Source organism: Miscanthus floridulus, chromosome 8, assembly GCF_019320115.1.
Source record: "Miscanthus floridulus cultivar M001 chromosome 8, ASM1932011v1, whole genome shotgun sequence".
Taxonomy (NCBI): Eukaryota; Viridiplantae; Streptophyta; class Magnoliopsida; order Poales; family Poaceae; genus Miscanthus; species Miscanthus floridulus.
In genome coordinates this window covers 189,108,623-189,126,487 of record NC_089587.1, presented here as the reverse complement: position 1 = coordinate 189,126,487, position 17,865 = coordinate 189,108,623, and the positions used below count along the sequence as shown (strand labels likewise).

At 50.9% G+C, this 17,865-nt stretch overlaps 1 protein-coding gene and 2 pseudogenes across 1 annotated transcript; all 3 read right to left on the bottom strand.

Annotated features, from left to right (window-relative positions):
* Positions 1 to 2,356: 2,356 nt before the first annotated feature.
* LOC136470368 (PWWP domain-containing protein 1-like) lies at positions 2,357 to 5,264 on the bottom strand (annotated as a pseudogene).
* LOC136474338 (uncharacterized) lies at positions 5,075 to 5,721 on the bottom strand. The gene has a single exon (XM_066471931.1). The coding sequence runs from the start codon at positions 5,719 to 5,721 to the stop codon at positions 5,335 to 5,337; it is 387 nt and encodes a 128-aa protein (XP_066328028.1). The 3' UTR covers positions 5,075 to 5,334.
* Positions 5,722 to 6,170: 449 nt separating this feature from the next.
* LOC136470367 (protein NRT1/ PTR FAMILY 1.1-like) lies at positions 6,171 to 8,431 on the bottom strand (annotated as a pseudogene).
* Positions 8,432 to 17,865: the final 9,434 nt, after the last annotated feature.

Genomic DNA, 17,865 nt, shown 5'->3' with positions numbered 1-17,865 from the left:
ATTTTTTATTTGAACTAACGGACTTAAGACAATGACAATGCCTATTTCATTGATAAAGAATGATAAAGATAAGGTTTACAGGCTGGCGAACCGGGAAAGCAACACACTCTTTCAGGGACTTCTCGAGCACAACAAATTCAGGAAACATGAAAACAGAGAACCACACGCAATCTTTCACGTCAATTTGAGAATCATACAAATAACCCGAAAAGCTAAAAACCATACAGTCTCACATACAACACTGCTCGAATCGCTACAGAAGCAAAAGTAACAGACGGAGCTTGCCGACATTATATGATACACTACTGCATCTTTACCAACAGACATTGACTTGGGAAAACCACGCCAATCTACATATATGATACACTACTGCATCTTTACCAACAGACATTGACTGGGACACAATCTATCAGACGGAGCTTGCCGACATTATTATGTTATCAAAATACAACTAAACATCTACTGAAGTTACATATATATCAATATACAGCTGAGCAGATAGCAGGTAGGCTCACCATAAAAGTTTGCAACAGCTTGCTACACTTTGAAACTATTCTATATTGCCAGCAAATACTAGGATTTGTTTGTTGCCTACAACTTTTTACAAGTTGATGCACTACAAATCGAAAACCATGGGAGTTACATTTTAGGGCTTGTTTGGATGCACATATATCCCCCTCAATGCATGTGATACATGTGCATCTAAAGCCCTTAGGTGGAGTTACTCCATCCAAACAAGCCCTTAGTGGAGTTACTCCATCCAAACAAGCCCTTCGGTTCATGGATTGAGGGGGATACATGTTCATTTAAACAAGCCCTTAGGTGGAGTTACTCTTCTGCTGTTTTGCATAATGCTACTCTGAACTATGCGTGGTCCTCCCTGTCCATGTTCTGATTTCTGGACCAAACCTCTAGAAGAAAATGAACTAGCAATGACTGATTCCCAGATAACAGTTCAGAAGGAATGACCGATTCCCAGATACCAGTTCAGAAGGAATGACCGATTCCCAGATACCAGTTCAGAATAAAATTTCTGAAGGAGCTTTGGAACATGTTACAAAAAAAACCTATCAATACAACTAAATCCAAATGAACCACTCCCCAATGTGCAAGAATAAGTTTCAGAGTAAAATCAAATCTGAAATATAAGCAGCTGCATCCAATGTGCCAATACCATGTCAGAGCAAAATATTGCATGTGATTCTCAAGGAAAAACTAGCAAAACTAGCTTTCAAGGGGTTCCAATTTTAAAATCCAGAACTCTGACACAAGTTCTAACATGAAATATTTCACACTCCTCTATATATAATAATAACTGTGAAATACACAATCTCAAAGAAAAATACACAATCTTGTATATGAAAACAAGGGAACATACACAATCTCACATATGAAAAGAATATCTGACACAACTTCAGTTTTGTCTTACAAAAAACAAAAGTTGGCAATGACTTGTGCACAATATATGAATCATGACCCGCTGATCCAGTTTTAAGAGCCTAGACGACAACAATCTCAACATTTTTTTTCAATAAAGGGCGTACCCAGTGCAGAGAGCTCCCGCTCTGTGCGGGGTCTAGGGAAGGGTGTTAGTGGCAAGCCTTACCCTCGCCTGTGCAATGCGAGGAGACCGCGACTCGAACCCGGGACCTTCCGGTCACAGGCGGTAAGAGACTACCACTTGCACCAGGCCCACCCTTCATAGGCATTGACTATGTCATAGACAGTCGGCTAGGCCCAGTAGTATGAGAGCCCATTAGGGGCCTTTATATTCTACAAAGGAACCTGACTAATTCCATACACATTGACTATTTCATGAGCAGTCGGCTAGGCCCGGTAGTACGAGAGGCCCATTAGGGTTATGGTTAGAGATAAGATTAATCATCTTGCTTAGGAGCAAGTAAACCTCTCTATCTAGATGAGATGTATCAATAAAACGAGGCAAAAAATAAATTTATTATCCCAGTCCCTTCTCCTATCCCTGCCCTTGTGGTGGCTGCCGCCTATCGGCTGGCTGATGTCGGTCTGCTTAGGTTAGGGGCATCCAGATAAAAGACATGGAATGAAATGGAAATAGAAGCGACTCTACCATAGAAATGCTTTTCAACAGTTTTGTATTAATATAAAGAAACATCAAAGCAGGTACCGTAGGTGTGTAAGCTCACTGTATGCCCTACAACTTATGATCAGTGGCAATAATCCATATTTAAAGGCATGGTAATTTATCTTAATTTCAACTTAGCATCCACCCAATTCTGATTTGTGGATAAAACTTCAGGAAGCAAATGAAACTGGGGTTGACTGATTCCAAGCCATTGGCTCGGAACAAAAAATTGTGGATGGAGCTTGTTGCCAAAAGCCTATCAATACGAAGCAACAACAGCAATTGTTAAAAAACACTATGATACAGCCTAACAGAAGTTAGGACAGACTTCCAATGCTAAATATTGGCACTGTAAGTGTTTTAAATTAATAAGCTCAAAAAGAACAGTGCAAGAAGTTTTGTTGTCTCCCGAGCTCAGTTCATACCCTGCATGGTGGCATCTATTATCAGTGACTGTGATACTACTTGGGAACAATGGTGATGCTTATGGTAATTAGAACTAGGCATGCTCTCCCAATTTTGAGTTCTGAACCAAATTTCTAGAGACACTGTAACTATGACAATTCTGATTTGATGAATGATGGAATAAAGTTTCTACGAAGCAGATTTAAAACTACTTCCCTGCAATACCAGATTTGCATACTGATACAATGTTTTCAAAAAAAAAAAGTGACTATGCTAATGTGATATTTCCACTTCAACACCAAATAATCAAAGCATCTATACATTGTCTTCACTAGACGGTTAAATTGTTGACAAATGGGAACTTTCAACACAATTTGTTAAGAGACTTTTACCTACAAGCCATTATAAAAGTTTTTAATTCCTTCTCTGCCACAGAAATTTTGGCTGTCCCTCCTCAGTCCCTCGCGCAAACTTTTCTGGTCCTGTATGCCACTTCCGTCGGTTTAGAGCGTGACGGCCGGTAACAGAGGATAGAACGACCCTTTTGCCCCCTGTGTCCAGGCGTCAGGAGCATAATTTTCCACTAGCCCGTCATCAGCCTCCACACCTCCTCCTTGAACTCCTTCTCCCCCCCTCTTCCACGCCGGGAGCTCCTCGGCGGCGTTCGCGTTGCTGGGGCGAGGCGGAAACTGCTGCTGCTGCTGCTGTCCGGCGAGGAGCGGCGGACTGTCGTGCGGAGCGAGGCGGGTACCCCACCTGCTGCTGCTGCTGTCCACCAGGGAAGCCGGTGGGCGCGAGGCTGGTATGGCAGTGGCGGCAGCGGCTGCCCAGGGAGCGCGGAGGGCCCCCTGCCGTGGACGCGAGGTGGCGGGTATGCCAGCAGCTGACCTTGGGGAGACACCAGTGGATGCCCGTCGGCGACGCGAGGCTGGTGGTACGGGAGATGTTGCTGCAGCGACAGAGGCGCGCGGGGGGCGGGAGCTGCTGCGTGACGACGGCGTGTGGAGCCTGCTGCTGCGCCGGACGCATGGGCGGCTGCAGAGGCTGGGAAGAAGCGAACCCCACGGATTTGGCAGCCTTGACGCCGCTGTCCGCGCCATTGCCGCCAACGCTCGCCGGCGCCGCGGGCGGCTCGAGCTTGCCGCCGTCCCAGAGCATGAACTTCACACGGGAGACCTCCCTTGTGGTCCCAGAGTTTCCTTCATCGGTGCTTTTCTTCAGGATCGACTTGGGGTGCTGCTGCTGCCCCACGGCCGGACGCGCCGGCATGGCCCCGACGGCCCTGGACATGGGTAGCGGGGCGCCGTTCCCGGAGCTTCCGGGCCTGAACGATGCCGTCTCCATGAGCCGCAGCTCGGAGCGCTGCTACTGTTGCGGGGGCGGCGCTTTCGGCGCCGGCGCTGCCAGCGGCGGGTCACGGCCGGCCCCTGACTCGACCTCGCGGAGGTGGTACTGCATGTCCACCTACCCGAACATGGTGCTGGCCTTGGCGTACCTGAGCGCGGCCTCCGCGTCGGCCTTGAACTTGTAGATTATTGCCTGCGCCAGGCCTCGGTGCAGCCGACTTCTTCTTGGGCGACTGGCCATCAGCGGCCGCGGCGGCAGTAGGCTTATCCAGGCTCATCTTCTTCGACTCCTCCGGTGGGTCATTCTCGTAGCTCTTCTTGTAGTATTTTGAGCGGAACGCGAGGACGAAGGAGCGAGCGGTGTCAGAGATGCGGCGGTCGGCGCCATGGATGGGAGCCAGCGGGAGGTTCCAGATGTCTAATAGTACCTGTGTCAGGTCAAGCCCGTTGGGGTCCTGAACCACTGTGGCGGCCTTGCCGGCGCCGTCCAGGTCGGAAAGCTTCTTCTTTTTCTTCCTCTTCTTGGGCTCGCCGGCGGCGTCCACTGCGTCGGGGTTAGCATCGACATCGGCATCGGCGCCTTCCTCCCGCTCGCGCTTGCGGGGCTTCTTGGGCTTGGTCGCCTTCTTGGGCGCGGCTGCGGTGGGCCCCTCGGTCGTCTGGGCCTGGTGGGCGGCGGGAGGAGGGACCTCGATGAGCGGGGCGCGCCTCTGCAGCATCATGAAGTCCTCATCCGCGATGGAGCTCCCAGGCAGCGGCGGCGTGGGCGGGTCGCTGCTGGCCGGGAAGCCCGACGGCCCGTCGTCCGACACGGGCATAGGTGCGGGCGGTGGCGGGTCCGGGAGCTGCAGCTGGTGGTGGTGGGCGGAGGAGGAGGCCTCAGGCACGTCCCACCGGAGGAGTGGAAAATTATTCTCCTGACGCCTGGACACGGGGGCAAAAGGTCATTCTATCCCTCCGTTACCGGCCGTCACGCTCTAAACTGACGGAAGTGGCACACAGGACCAGAAAAGTTTGCGCGAGGGACTGAGGAGGGGCAGCCAAAATTTCTGTGGCGGAGAAGGAATTAGAAACTTTTATAATGGCTTGTAGGTAAAAGTCTCATTTGTTAACTAACCCCAAACTCTATAAAGAAAAAACTCACAGCCTACACAATTCCAGAAACAGATATAAGCATTTATAACGAACTACAACAAGTCAATCGAGTAACAAGACAGAATGATAACAAACGAAACTTCAATAGATCATACTAATGGAGTCAAAATACCAACAAAGATGCGGAAGAACACACGCACAGTGATCCACGAACCATAGGGCACAAAGGCGCACAAAGGTACTTATATTGATCCCTAAACATCTGAACATTGCTCAAACGAGTCTCAATCGATACGCTAATTAAGAGACCCCATCACGATATCGACATAACACGAATCGCGAACCACGAACAACCTCTGTTACCGAACCGGGCGGTTAGTTCCTTCAGGCGAGGTCGTCGTCGTCGAAGTCGGCGCCGTCGAAGCTGTTGAAGAACCCGGAGAAAAGGAGGGACCCGCGGGCCTCGCCACCGCCGCCGCGGCCCGCGCGGTGCGGGGCGAGGAACATCTCCCCCTCCCCGTCCTCCTCGTCAAGGAACCCGGCCCCCGCGGCGCTGAGCGGCGAGTCGTCGATGTCCATGAGCGTCGAGATGGCGTCGTCCTCCATGGGCTGGTGCGGACGGTAGACGAAGGAGGCGGCGGCGGGGGAGTGGCTAGGGTTTTGGCGGTGGTGCGGGGGTGAGTGGTGGTGAGGGTGGGGCTGGTGTAGGGGCGGCAGCGGGGGTGGCCCGCGTGCGCTGCGGGACCTCTGGTGATGGCGACGCGACTCCATGCCTCTGCTTTTTGCGGCTGATATTTGGCCACTTGGTGTTTGAGATTGGTTTTTTTTTTTTTAAGTTAAATGCACCGAAGATCCATTAATTTGTGAAGAGGTTTCAGTTGGGCCCATCAATTTTTAAAATGGTTTTTTAGTCATAAACTTTGTATACCGTATCACTTAGGTCCACATCCCTCCACGTGGACTTCTCATGCTGACGTGGCCGCAATGTATTTTGTCAAACAGCTTGTGGGCGAGCACCACTGCCTCGACGCCGAACATCGAATGCACACCGGATCACCGCGCCTGCGAGCAGAGCGCTGGCCATGACGACACCGGGCGAGGCTAGCGCGGCGGCGCGCTCGGGACCCGCATTGTCGATCTGCTGCTGCTGGTCAGCCTCCCACACCGCCGCGTCCATCACGTCGCGGGCGGCGCTGGCACCGCGCGACCTTGCGCCTCACCTAGTCGTGGCCGCCGCTCCAGCTCCCCGCACCGATGATCTCGATGATGGCGCTGCCCAGCACGGCGCTGAACCCGAGGCCGAGCGCGAGCAGCGACACCCCAATGCTGGACATGGTATTGGGAAACTCGGAGTAGTAGAACTCGATCTGCCCGATCAGGTTCATGCCCTCAGCGAGCCCCGTCAGGCAGTGTTGTGGCACCAACTTCATGGCCGTCATGTGCACCGGTTTGTCCAGGTGCCCCGGGCCGCGGAGCTCCTGGGCGATCACGACGGCTCGGCGGACACTCTCGGTGTGCGCAACCACGGCCATGTCCACGGCGAAGAGCGCAAGGCCGGCGCCCATCCGCTGTCGCAGGCTGAGCCTGCGCGCGTGGCCGGTGAGCGGGGACAGTGGCCGCACTAGCACGCGGTCGTACACGGCTACCCAGACGGTGAGCGTCAGGATGGCGAAGACGCCGAAGGAGGCCGCGGGGATCTCCATCTTGCCCACTGTCCGCTCCATCGTCTTCGCTTGCAGCGTCGGGAACATCTGCTGCCCGACGATGACGCCGGGCATGATCCCCGTCGACCATATCAGGAGCACACGGATGACGGCCTTGGTGTCCTCCACCAGTTGAACCGTGCACAGCCACCACGGGTCGCACGTCGCCCCGTCGGGGCTGACCCCCCTGCTCGGGTTCCTAAGCACACCCACCCGGTTCAAGTACCTTAGCTTGTTCATGGGAGTCCTGGGCTTGCAGCCTGCTTTGTTGTAGAAGCTCGAGGAGTTGGCGGTCTCCGGCGATAAGGGCTCGTGGCGGTTCTTGTAGCTGGTGACGAGCACCTGCATGAAGCCGATGATGACGCTCCTGTCGAACGCCGCCTTGACGTAGAAGGGCGAGCCGAGGAGGAATAGCGTGAGCGCGATGACCATGAGCACGACAGGCATGACGAAGCCAACGACCCAGCCCCTGGCCCGTTGGATGTACACGATGATGGTGGTCACGACCACGATGGAGAGGCCCAGCACCGTGTAGTACCAGTTGAAGAAGGTCTGCAGCGTCCGCATGTTCTTGGCGTTGTTGTCCCGCTTGTCTAGCTGGTCCGCCCCGAACGCCAGCATGCAGGGTCGGATGCCGCTCGACCCGAGGGACATCAGCGCGAACGATGTGAACAGCAGTGGCAGCTGCCACGGCAGCACCATGGCAACGACGGACATGGGCGCGGCGCCGTGGAGCGTCTTGGTAACGCCGAAGTCGGCCACACGTGCCTCCATGTCGGCATCGAGCAGGATGTTACTGGGCTTGAGGTCGCGGTGCGCCACGGTCGGCATGTAGTCGTGGTGCAGGTAGCTCACGTCCTGCGCCACACCCACCGCGATCCGGTGCCGCGCGTCTTAGTCCAGCCCTGCCTTGCCCGCGGTGCTGGCACCGGTAGCACCGTGCAGGAGGTCGTCCAGGCTACCGTTCGGCATGTACTCGTAGAAGAGCAGCGTGGCCTCGCCGTCGGTGCACCACACCAGCAGCCGGATGATGTTGCGGCACCGGAGGTGGCCCAGCACCTCCACCTCGGCGAGCATGCTCCTATTTCCATTGCCGTTGCCGTCCGCGTCAGCTGATGGCTCCTTTCACCGCTGATCACCTCGCCGTTCGGCATCTTCGCGCGGTACACTGTCCCAGACGACCCGGCGCCAATGATGTTGTCGCTTCCCTTGACGCACTGCGCCATGTCGTCGGCGGTGAAGTCTAGCCTCTGGAACACGATCATCCACCATGGCCCGATGACGACGTTGGGGCGTGCACGTGCCCCGCTTGCACTACCGCTGCCCGACGCGCCGGTGCTGTCCTTGTGCCACTGCTCCGTGGGAACGCCACCGTCGTAGGCACTGTATCCGATCTCTAGCTGCTCCAGCAACGCGAGGGCACCGAGCTCCGAAGGGAGCTACCTAGTCAGCGCGTTCCTGATGAGGTGTAGGAACCGCAGCGAGCGGAGCTACCCGATCTCGGCCAGGACGTTCCCGTTGAAGAAGATGCTGCCGAGGTTGAGCTGCTGGAGCCGACGCAGCTTGCCGAGGTCGTGCGGCAGCATGTCGATGAAGTAGCTGCTATAGGCATCGAGCACGACGAGCGTGCCACCGAGCGCTGCAATGCCGTCGGGGAACGTGCCATTGAAGAAGTTGTGGCTGACGTCGAGTGACTCTAGCCGCCGGATCTGGAACACCGCCACGGCTAGGAACTCCCCTGCGAACGCGTTCTCGCTGAGGTTAAGCAACGTCAGCATGGGCACCAGCAGCCTGTGTGGCTGTGGTAGCAACTTGCCTGTGCCCAAAGTGGTAGGGCGGCGGCACCTGCCTACACGCCCGCATGGCCACGGTAGTGGCTTGCCAACGCGCCCACAGCTGCGATGGCGGTGCCTACTCGTGCGTCTGTAGTCTTTTTGACAAAATGCATCGGTAAAGGCTACTTCATTGAGCCTAGTCATCATGCCACATCAGCACGAGAAGCCAACGTGGAGAGGTATGAACCTAAGTGATACGGCGTACAAAGTTTATGGACCCAAAAAACCACTTTAAAAGTTGATGGACCTAACTAAAACATCATCACAAGTTAATGGATCTCTGGTGCATTTAACTCTTTTTTTATCCATGCCATTATAATTCTTAAACTTTGGAGATCTGCCATTACAATTCACCTATTCTGAAACTTACCATTATAATTGTTCTTCTACCTGATACTTGCTATTTTCTACGTCTTTCGGGTGTCTGGACCCATTGTCAGGCCGTTTACGTGTACACATCTTCTGTATGGACCAAAACACCACCTGCTGCTTCTCTCCCTCCACTCACTGACATGTGGGCCCCACACATTAGATTCTCCTTCAACCTCCAGCCATCCTGAAAGGACGGTGTTCGACGAGATGGGAGGGGCGGGCGGACCTCTCCCCGATGCGTGGGAGCTCCGTCCAGGTCATGGCCGCACGCGAGCTCTGGGCAAACCTCTCCCCGACGCCGGTAACCATGGCCCACGGCTCCTGCTCGCCAACCCGCCGCCCGCTGTAGCCACTCGCTGCTTGCCATGCTTGCGCGAGCGTGACCTACTAACCCAAGCACGCGCTGCCGCTGGCTGCTTGCCATGCTCCCGTAGGCGCATGGGCGAGTAGCAGCAGCAGCCGCTACCGCCGCCACATAGGCGCGCACGCGAGCCGCTGCTGCCGCCGCCGCACAGATCTGGCCCATCCCTCGTGCCCTCCGCTCACACCGGCCCTCGACTAGCCCAACTCACCCGTCACCCCGAGGCATGACCAGAACGGGGCGGGCGCGGCCGCCGCCACCTTCCCCGCGTGCCGTGCTAGGAACACGACGAACTGTGGACAACAACACCATCATGCCGAGCAGCATGAGCCCTAGGAATAGCTTGAGCAGCATCCCTGTGCCACCATGGTCGCGCGCTGGTGAGTGACCACCGCCGCCACCACCACCCCCCCCCCTCTGGCCCTCCCCCTCGTTGGACGATGGAGGAAGAGGAAACTCAAGGAGGAAGACTGCTAGAGGTTGAAGGAGAATTTGACGTGTGGGGCCCACACGTTAGTGAGTGGAGGGAGAGAAGCAGTAGGGGGTGTTTTGGTCCATACGGAAGATGTGTACATGTATACGGCCTGACAGTGGGCCCAGACACCCAGAAGACGTAGAAAATGGAAAGTATCAGGTAGAAGAAGAATTGTAATGGCAAGTTTCAGAATAGGTGAATTGTAATGGCAGATCTCCAAAGTTGAAGAATTATTATGGTGTGGATCCAAAAACCCTTTGAGATTTGTGCTGCCCGGCCGCACCATTGGAGGGTTTTTATACTTGTCATATACGGAGGAGAGTCTCCTTTCGTTCCACTTTCACGGCAGTTTTCGTGTTTAGCAAATTTGTGCGACGTTCCCATGGGAGAAAAAAAATCTATCAAATTATCAATGGAAAACAATAACAAAAATAATACATATCTATTATGTTTTACATTTTTTTATAAAAGTTCAAATTTATAATTTATTTTATAATGACCGACATCTATAATGTAAATGTAAGTTAATGTTGGCAATAATATTTCTATTAAGCCTATGTCAATTTAAAATACCACCTTTACAACTTTTTCTCTCGTCGCAAATGACAAAAGTATTTAAACTTAAATATAGAACAACTTTAATTTTCATACTATCCAGTGTTGCTATAGTTAAATATTGAGCTTCATAGTTTTCTTTGAGAACCCATAAAATATGTAACTCTATCTAATTAAAGTCAACAAGAAGTTTGTTGTTGATGTGTTAAGGATTGGTTTGTTCACCGACAATTATGATGAGAGACCTCTCTCATTTTTTTGGAGCAGTTAACTCGCGACCAGTCACACACTCAGGGGAGTGTGCGACCATCATCTTCCTCTGTCTTCTCTCATCACTCTCCCTCAGCAAGACGGCGACTCCCTCTGCCAGCGCCCCTGCTCCTCTCCATCGCGATGCCCCTCCTCTCCTCTCTCTACTGCACAATAACAAGGCAACTAATGCCAAATTAGAGAGCTCAAATTACTTAGCTACACAAACTAAGCAATGTGACTAATAAGGTTACTAAAATCAAATTAGCCACGTAAGGGAACTACTTCTATGCTACACAAGCAAGAAGGTAACTAGCAAGCTACACAAGCTAACTAATTACAAGAGCAACCACATAAGCACAATGTATGAAATGTAAAGACAAGCTTGTATAAAGGGGATGCAAACCAATGGGAAGACAAGGATGACACGGTGATTTTTATCCCGAGGTTCACTTGGTTGCCACCAAGCTAGTCCCTGTTGTGTCGACCACTCACTTGGTGGTTCAGCGGCTAATTGGCATCACCCGCCAAGCCCACACGTTGGGCACCGCAAAAACCTACCCACAAGTGAGGGTAGCTCAATGACACGCTCAACTAGAGTTGCTCTTCGCGGCTCCCGTGGGGCAAGCACAACACCCCTCACAATCACTTCTCTAGAGCACTGCACAATCTTCTTTGCGTGCTTCGACAGAGACCACCACCAAGCCGTCTAGGAGGTGGCAACCTCCAGGAGTAACAAGCACCACTGGCTTGCAACTCAAACACCTAATGCCACTCGATGCAATCTCACAATGCAACTCACTAGAATCACACTCACTCACAATCGATTCACACTCTTGCTAGCACAAGTGAGTTAGAGGGCATCCAAGCACTCCTACACAAGCCACATAGGCGTGAGGGTGCTCAGCAACCAGCCCAAGGCCGGTCAATGCTTGGTTTTATAGCCCCCAAGAAAATAGAGCCGGTGTACCCCTTCACTGGGCACTTTTCGAACTGACCGGACTCACAGGTCATAACGACCGGACACGCAGGTCACAGAGTCTGGTCGCTAGGATGACGCCACGTGTCCCCTCCTTTTGAAGCCAACAGTTGGGCTTCAACAACTAGCTCTTGCACGCGCATACTCTTGACCGGATGCGCCTAGGTCCAATGACCGGACACGCTGAGGCCGAGTCTGGTTACCAATGCATTTCTGCTCAACTGACCGAACTCACCTTTATCCTATGACCGGACTCGACTCTCCCAGTGTTCGGTCACTTCCAGAGAGGTTCTAGAGAGCTCTTTTGATGACCGGACGTGTTAGGTCATCACTGACCGGACTCTCCGTGCATCTGGTCTCTCCTAGACGTGTTAAAAACACTGACCGAACACTGTGACCGGACTCGTAGGTGCTGACCGGACGTGCAGAGTCCGGTCACATACTTTCCAACCCTAAAATGGCTATAACTCTTAGCTCCGAACTCCAATTTCGATGATCTTGAACATTTTGGAAAGCTTACTCAGAGGGCTACACATCCCACATGCATACTTAATCCAAATCACAATGGATCAAAACAGTATTCCAATTCAAGGACCATCCTATAGTTCAGAGTACACCGAAAAACCTTTTTCTCTTCTCTAAGTTGATCCACAACAACTTCAACTTCTTCTCCTTTACAAATGTGCTAACACCACCAAGTGTACACTACCAAGTGCAAGTGTGTTAGCATTTTCAAAAACATTTTTCAAAGGATTAGTCACTCAATTTACCACGCCACTCTATCCTAGCAACATCACAAAGTTAGATCGCTCAAGTGGCACTAGATGACCGATATGCAAACAAGTTTGCCCCTCTTGATAGTACAGCCAACTATCCTAAACCCAGTCATAAACTTCTCTACACACCTATGACCAGTGAAATGAAATGCCCTATAGGTTATACCTTTGCCTTGCGCATTCCATTCCATCTCCAATGTCGATGTAACACATGCACCAACATGTTCAACAATGATCTGATCCACTTCATATCATCATGTGACCTTATTGGTTCATCGATCTTGACCTCACTTGCTCTTCACTGTTGCATCGGTCCATCGGTGCCAAGTCTTTGCTCAAGCATCCTGTCACGCGGTCCAGTGCTTCAAAGCCTTCGACTTGCCCTTCACTCTTGCAACCGGTCCATCAAGCCAAGCCTTGTCTTGATCTTCTCCACCTTAGTCACATGACTCCATGTCATATCTCATATGCAATGAGCTCCTTCATCACATGTGTGAGCTTTGCAACATCTCCGAGAGATTTTCACCACCATGACTATGGAGCATCGAGGGTCAGGGCATACAATAAGCAGGGAGCCGAGGCGTCCCTTGAGGATGCGATGGATCAGCTCGATGAGGCACGCGACATTGCCCTCCTCCACTCGGCTAAGTACCAGCAGGCATTGCATCGGTACCATAGCCATTGGGTGCGGGGTTGGGCCTTCAACATCAGGGACCTGGTGCTCCGGCTCGTCCAGAGCAACAAGAACCATCACAAGCTCTCTCTGTTGTGGGAGGGACCATACGTCATCGTGGAGGTGCTCCAACTAGGCACCTATAAGCTCAAGATCATCGACGACGAAGTCTTCATCAATGCCTAGAACATCGAACAGCTACGTCGCTTTTACCCATAATATATGCACGTACTTACGAAAATTAAGAATGACGTTTTTAAATGAAAAATGCTTTCTCTTATCGGTTTCGCTATAGTCTCCTCGATCTTTAGTGACACCTGACCCCAACAACGGTAAGGGGTCAGGCCTCACTCGGGGGCTGATAAAAGTATATCTATCCGATAGCATTCTCTGTGTCCGACCCTTTCTCATGTTAAGATCTAGAAGCAAGGGTTGTGGAAACAAACACTGAGTAAAACTATTTGGACTGCAAGAAACCTACGCCCCAGCGGCTATGGTGTTTTTGCTCTCCAGTGTGATTAGAGTTTTTTCGCATGTGCCTCGAGCTTTATAGCCTTAACTATGGAAAGGGTCAGAATGCATTAACCTTTTTATACAAAAAGGTATATCTATCTGGCAGACATTCTCTGTGCCCGACCCTTTCTCATGTTAAGATCTAGAAGCAAAGGTTGCGAAAACAAACGCTGAGCAAAACTGGTCAGACTACAAGAAACCTACGCCCCAGTGGCTACGACACTTTTTTCTCACCAGCGTGATTAGAGTTTTTTTGCCTACACCTCGAGCTTTATAGCCTTAACTACGGAAAGGGTCGGAATGCATTAACCTTTTTATACAAAAAGGGGAGAAGGGCTAAAAGTCTGTCTGGCCATAACAAAAATTAAAGAGCTTGTCCACTTATTGAAAGTTCACCGCCTGGCTTACCTAACTAACTAATTTCTTAGGGGGATGATCTCATCCTCTATCTTGGAAGATAAGTCCTATGCCAGAGGGGTCACCTGCTTCTTGATGTCGTCCAGCTCGGTGTTGGTGTATACAGGCACGAAACCTTGGCTCATCGTCGCCTCCCTTCGAAGATTGTGCGCACGCTATCTCTGGCCGTGCCCTCGAAGGACACACTAGATGATGGTTCACCCAATCGATGGGCCAAGAACCATCACAGGTAAGTAGGGATACAGAGCTAAAACACTCCCACAGCCCATTCAGGCCCAGGAGTTCGAAGGTTGGCCCACCGATGGGTTCACAACCGCTCTAGGGCACCTTTAGATTGAGGGGTGGAAAGGGATGGGCCCACTAGCGGCCAGTACCTAGGCGCATGAGCGCCATGGGCATCCCGGCCCATGTTCGAGTCTTGGTCGAGTTTATAATCCATGGTTTTTCCTCAAAGAAAGGTAGAGAGCCCTTGGGACCGGTCAAACGGACCCGAGAACTTTATAGATTGGCCGCAAAGAATCTAGAGTCGGTCACCAGCTGACCCAAGCTGGACCCCCATGAACAGGAAGCTGGGCCCCGCTTAGACCATCCCGTTCATAGCTCACCGAGCACCATGGTTCATCCATCGAGGAAATCGCGGCATGGCTCAACCCCACCATTTTATTGAAAGAACGCTTGAGGGAGGATGATCATAAGACGAGCCAACCCTTGACCAGACCCCTACTATGCATGGGGGCTCGAGGGAAGTTGGACTTGCAAGGAGACCGAACAGGCAGTCGTAGGACGATGGCGGACTGATCGGATCCTAGAAAGGGACCGGAATCAAGAAAAAAAATTCTGGCCCTAAGAAATCTGATCACGACAAAAGGGAATCACCATCCAACCAGGAAGCGCCATGGGCTACAAAAGAAGGCCAAGGCCCTCATAGTCCTCCCGTCCAAAAAAGACTACAAAGGAGTATTCTACTCCTCCATAGGCTTGGGGGCTACTGTCGGGTATCAATATTAGGGATACCCAAATCAAGGAAGTTAGCTCCCATGCTAACTTTCCTGGATGGCTCAAGACGTATTAAATGGTCTCGCTTGACCTCAAGGCTGCGGGCTCCATCTCGCCCGACCTCAAGACAGCGGGCTTCGTCTCGCTTGACCCCAAGGCTGCGGGCTCCATCTTGCCTGACCTCGAGGCCACAGGCTCCATCTCACCCGACCTCTTGGGTGCGGGCTCCGTCTCGTCAGACCCCTTGGGTGCATGTAAGGAAAATAGACCCTTGGCCCATTTACTTTGGATTTTGATGCTTGATGATCAACACAACCAAATTGGACTAATGAATTTACAAGTGATTGTTTTTTAGTTCAATAGGATGCAAGAAGTGACTTGGACGAAGGAAATGTGATGATCCGATGATCAACACCATAGGCAAGACCTTAGAAGCACAAGAGAAGACCCAAGATTTCAAGCAAAGTCTAAGCATAAAGATAGGAACCAAGCCGTACGCAAGATCATGAAAAAATAAGCTCACAGAAGTGACCGAACGCTGGACCAGACGCTAGAGGAACACAACCGGATGCTTCGATCAAGAGGCTCGACAACAGGCGCGACCGGACACTGGACCGGATGCTAGCGGCAGATTGACAAAATGTAGGACAGTAGAGCCTGGTCAAGTATAGAGAGGTTCTAGAGTGGTGAAAATGCGACCGAACGTGTCCGGTGGCATGTGACCAGACGCTGGCAGCGTCCGATCAGTGGATCGTGGCTCCAACGGTTGGGACGACCAGACGCGTCCAGTCAGTAGCAAAAAAGCGGAATTTCATCCCCAACGACTACTTTCTCAGTGGGGCTTATAAATACAACCCCCAACCGGCCAAATGAGTGAAGTAGAGCTGAGGAAACATATCAAGGGTGTTGATGCACCATTTTAGTGATCTCCACTTGCATAGTGCTTAGTGATTCATTAGGTGATTAGCGTAGGTGCTTTGCAAAGAGCTTAGGTTGATTAGACAACCGCTTATGCGCTTGCTCTAGGTTTAGGCCTAGTGTTTAGTGAGGTTTGCATACCTCTTACCACTCGGTGCTTGTATGCACCATTGTTGTACATCGGAGGGGCTTGTAGTCTTGCGAGATCACACCAACCGTGTTTGTGGTGTGGCCGCCACTGTGTACCAGAGGGAACAAGGCCCACGGTGTTTTGGCCGGAAGCTTGATAGTGAAGACGGCGGGGAGTATCCGGGAGAGGCTTGTTGGAAGGCACGTCGAAGAGCCACTTGCACGTGGGGAAGGCCCGAGGCTATCCACAGAGTTACCCGACTGAGAGCTTGGCCCTTGCGAGGGGCTCCAACGAGGACTAGGGGAAAGCTTGCGTGCTTCTCGATACCTCGGTAAAAATACCGGAGTCATCAATGGGAGTTTGCATATCTCTACCTTGCTCTTTAGCTTTTGCATTTACATTGATTGTATTACTCCTTTTGCGGTAGAGATAGCAACACATTAGTAAAACCATAGTTGCACATTGAGATAATTTATCTTTTGCATAGGTTTTGCTAAGGTTAGAAAAAGAGGCCATAGTTAGGAAGTAGAATTTTAAGTTGCCTAATTCACCCCCTCTTAGGCATCATGGTCCCCTTCAATTGGCATTAGAGCCGGTTGGCTCAATTTGGACCTTTGGCTTAACCGTCGTTGAGCCAACACCATTTAGAGTGGTAGGGATGGATACTTCTAGGCCTCCTCACTTTGATGGCACTAACTTCCCCTATTATCAAGCTAGAATGGCTTGCTATCTTGAGGCAGTTGATTTGGGAGTTTGGAGAGTCACTCGTGATAGGATGAAACTCATTAAGAATCCCGATAAACCCACGAAGAGTGAAGAAAAGGAAATTCATTTCAATGTTAGAGCTAAAAATTGCTTGTTTGAATCATTTAGTATGGATGTGTTTAACCAAGTGTTCACTTTAAATATGGCACATGAAATTTGGTTAAAACTTCAAGAGCTCCATGATGGCACATCAAATGTCCATGAGCAAAAACATTGTCTAGCTAATCAAAATTATGATTCCTTTACAATGAATGATGGCGAGCTTGTTCGTGATATGTATTCTCGTTTAAATCTAATTATCAATGAGCTCCATTCAATAGGACTAACAAAGCTAGATGATGCGGACATCGTGAGGAAGATCATCTCCATGCTACCACAAAAGAAATATGCAAGCATCATCACCATCCTTCACAACATGGAGGACTTGAGCACCATGACCCCGGGCATAGTAATTGGCAAGATAGTGGCATTTGAAATGTCACGTAAGATGGGTCAAGAAGAAGTCTCTTCATCAAGCAAAGGCAAAGCTCTTGCATATAGTGAGAAAAAGAAGATGAAGGGCAAGCAAGTTAAGACAAGCTCAAGCTCAAGCTCCTCAAGTGAAGATGAAGAAGAAGATGAGGATGAGGATGATGATAATGAAGAAGAAGAATCAAGTGATGATGATCAATCTTCCTCCTCCACCTCCAACCTTGATGAAGAATCAATCAAACTTATCAATAAGGTGGAGAAGATGATCCAAAGGCTCAATGTCAAGGGTGTGCCTATCCAAATCCAAGATCTCATTTTCACCAATCAAAGAAATGAGCAAAGAAAGAGAGGATGCTATAGATGCGACGAGTTGGGGCACTTTGTGGAAGTTTGTCCAAACAAGCCCACACCCAAGACAAAGAAGAAGGTGTGCAAGAACCAAGCCCTCACATCAATAAGGTCATGGGATGATTCTTCAAGTGAAGAAGAACACCATCACAAGAGGCGAGGCCGCAAGCACTCATCATCAAGCTCTTCTCGTGTGTGCCTTATGGAACGAGGTAACGAAAGCTCATCCTCTAGTGAGAGTGATAGTGATGATGAAATGCCTTCTTATGATGAAATTGTGCAACAAAATCTTAATTATGCTAAAGTTTGCACTAGTCAACAAAAGAAGCTCGAAAAATTAAAAGAAAAACTAAATAGTTCACAAGAAGTATACAAAACT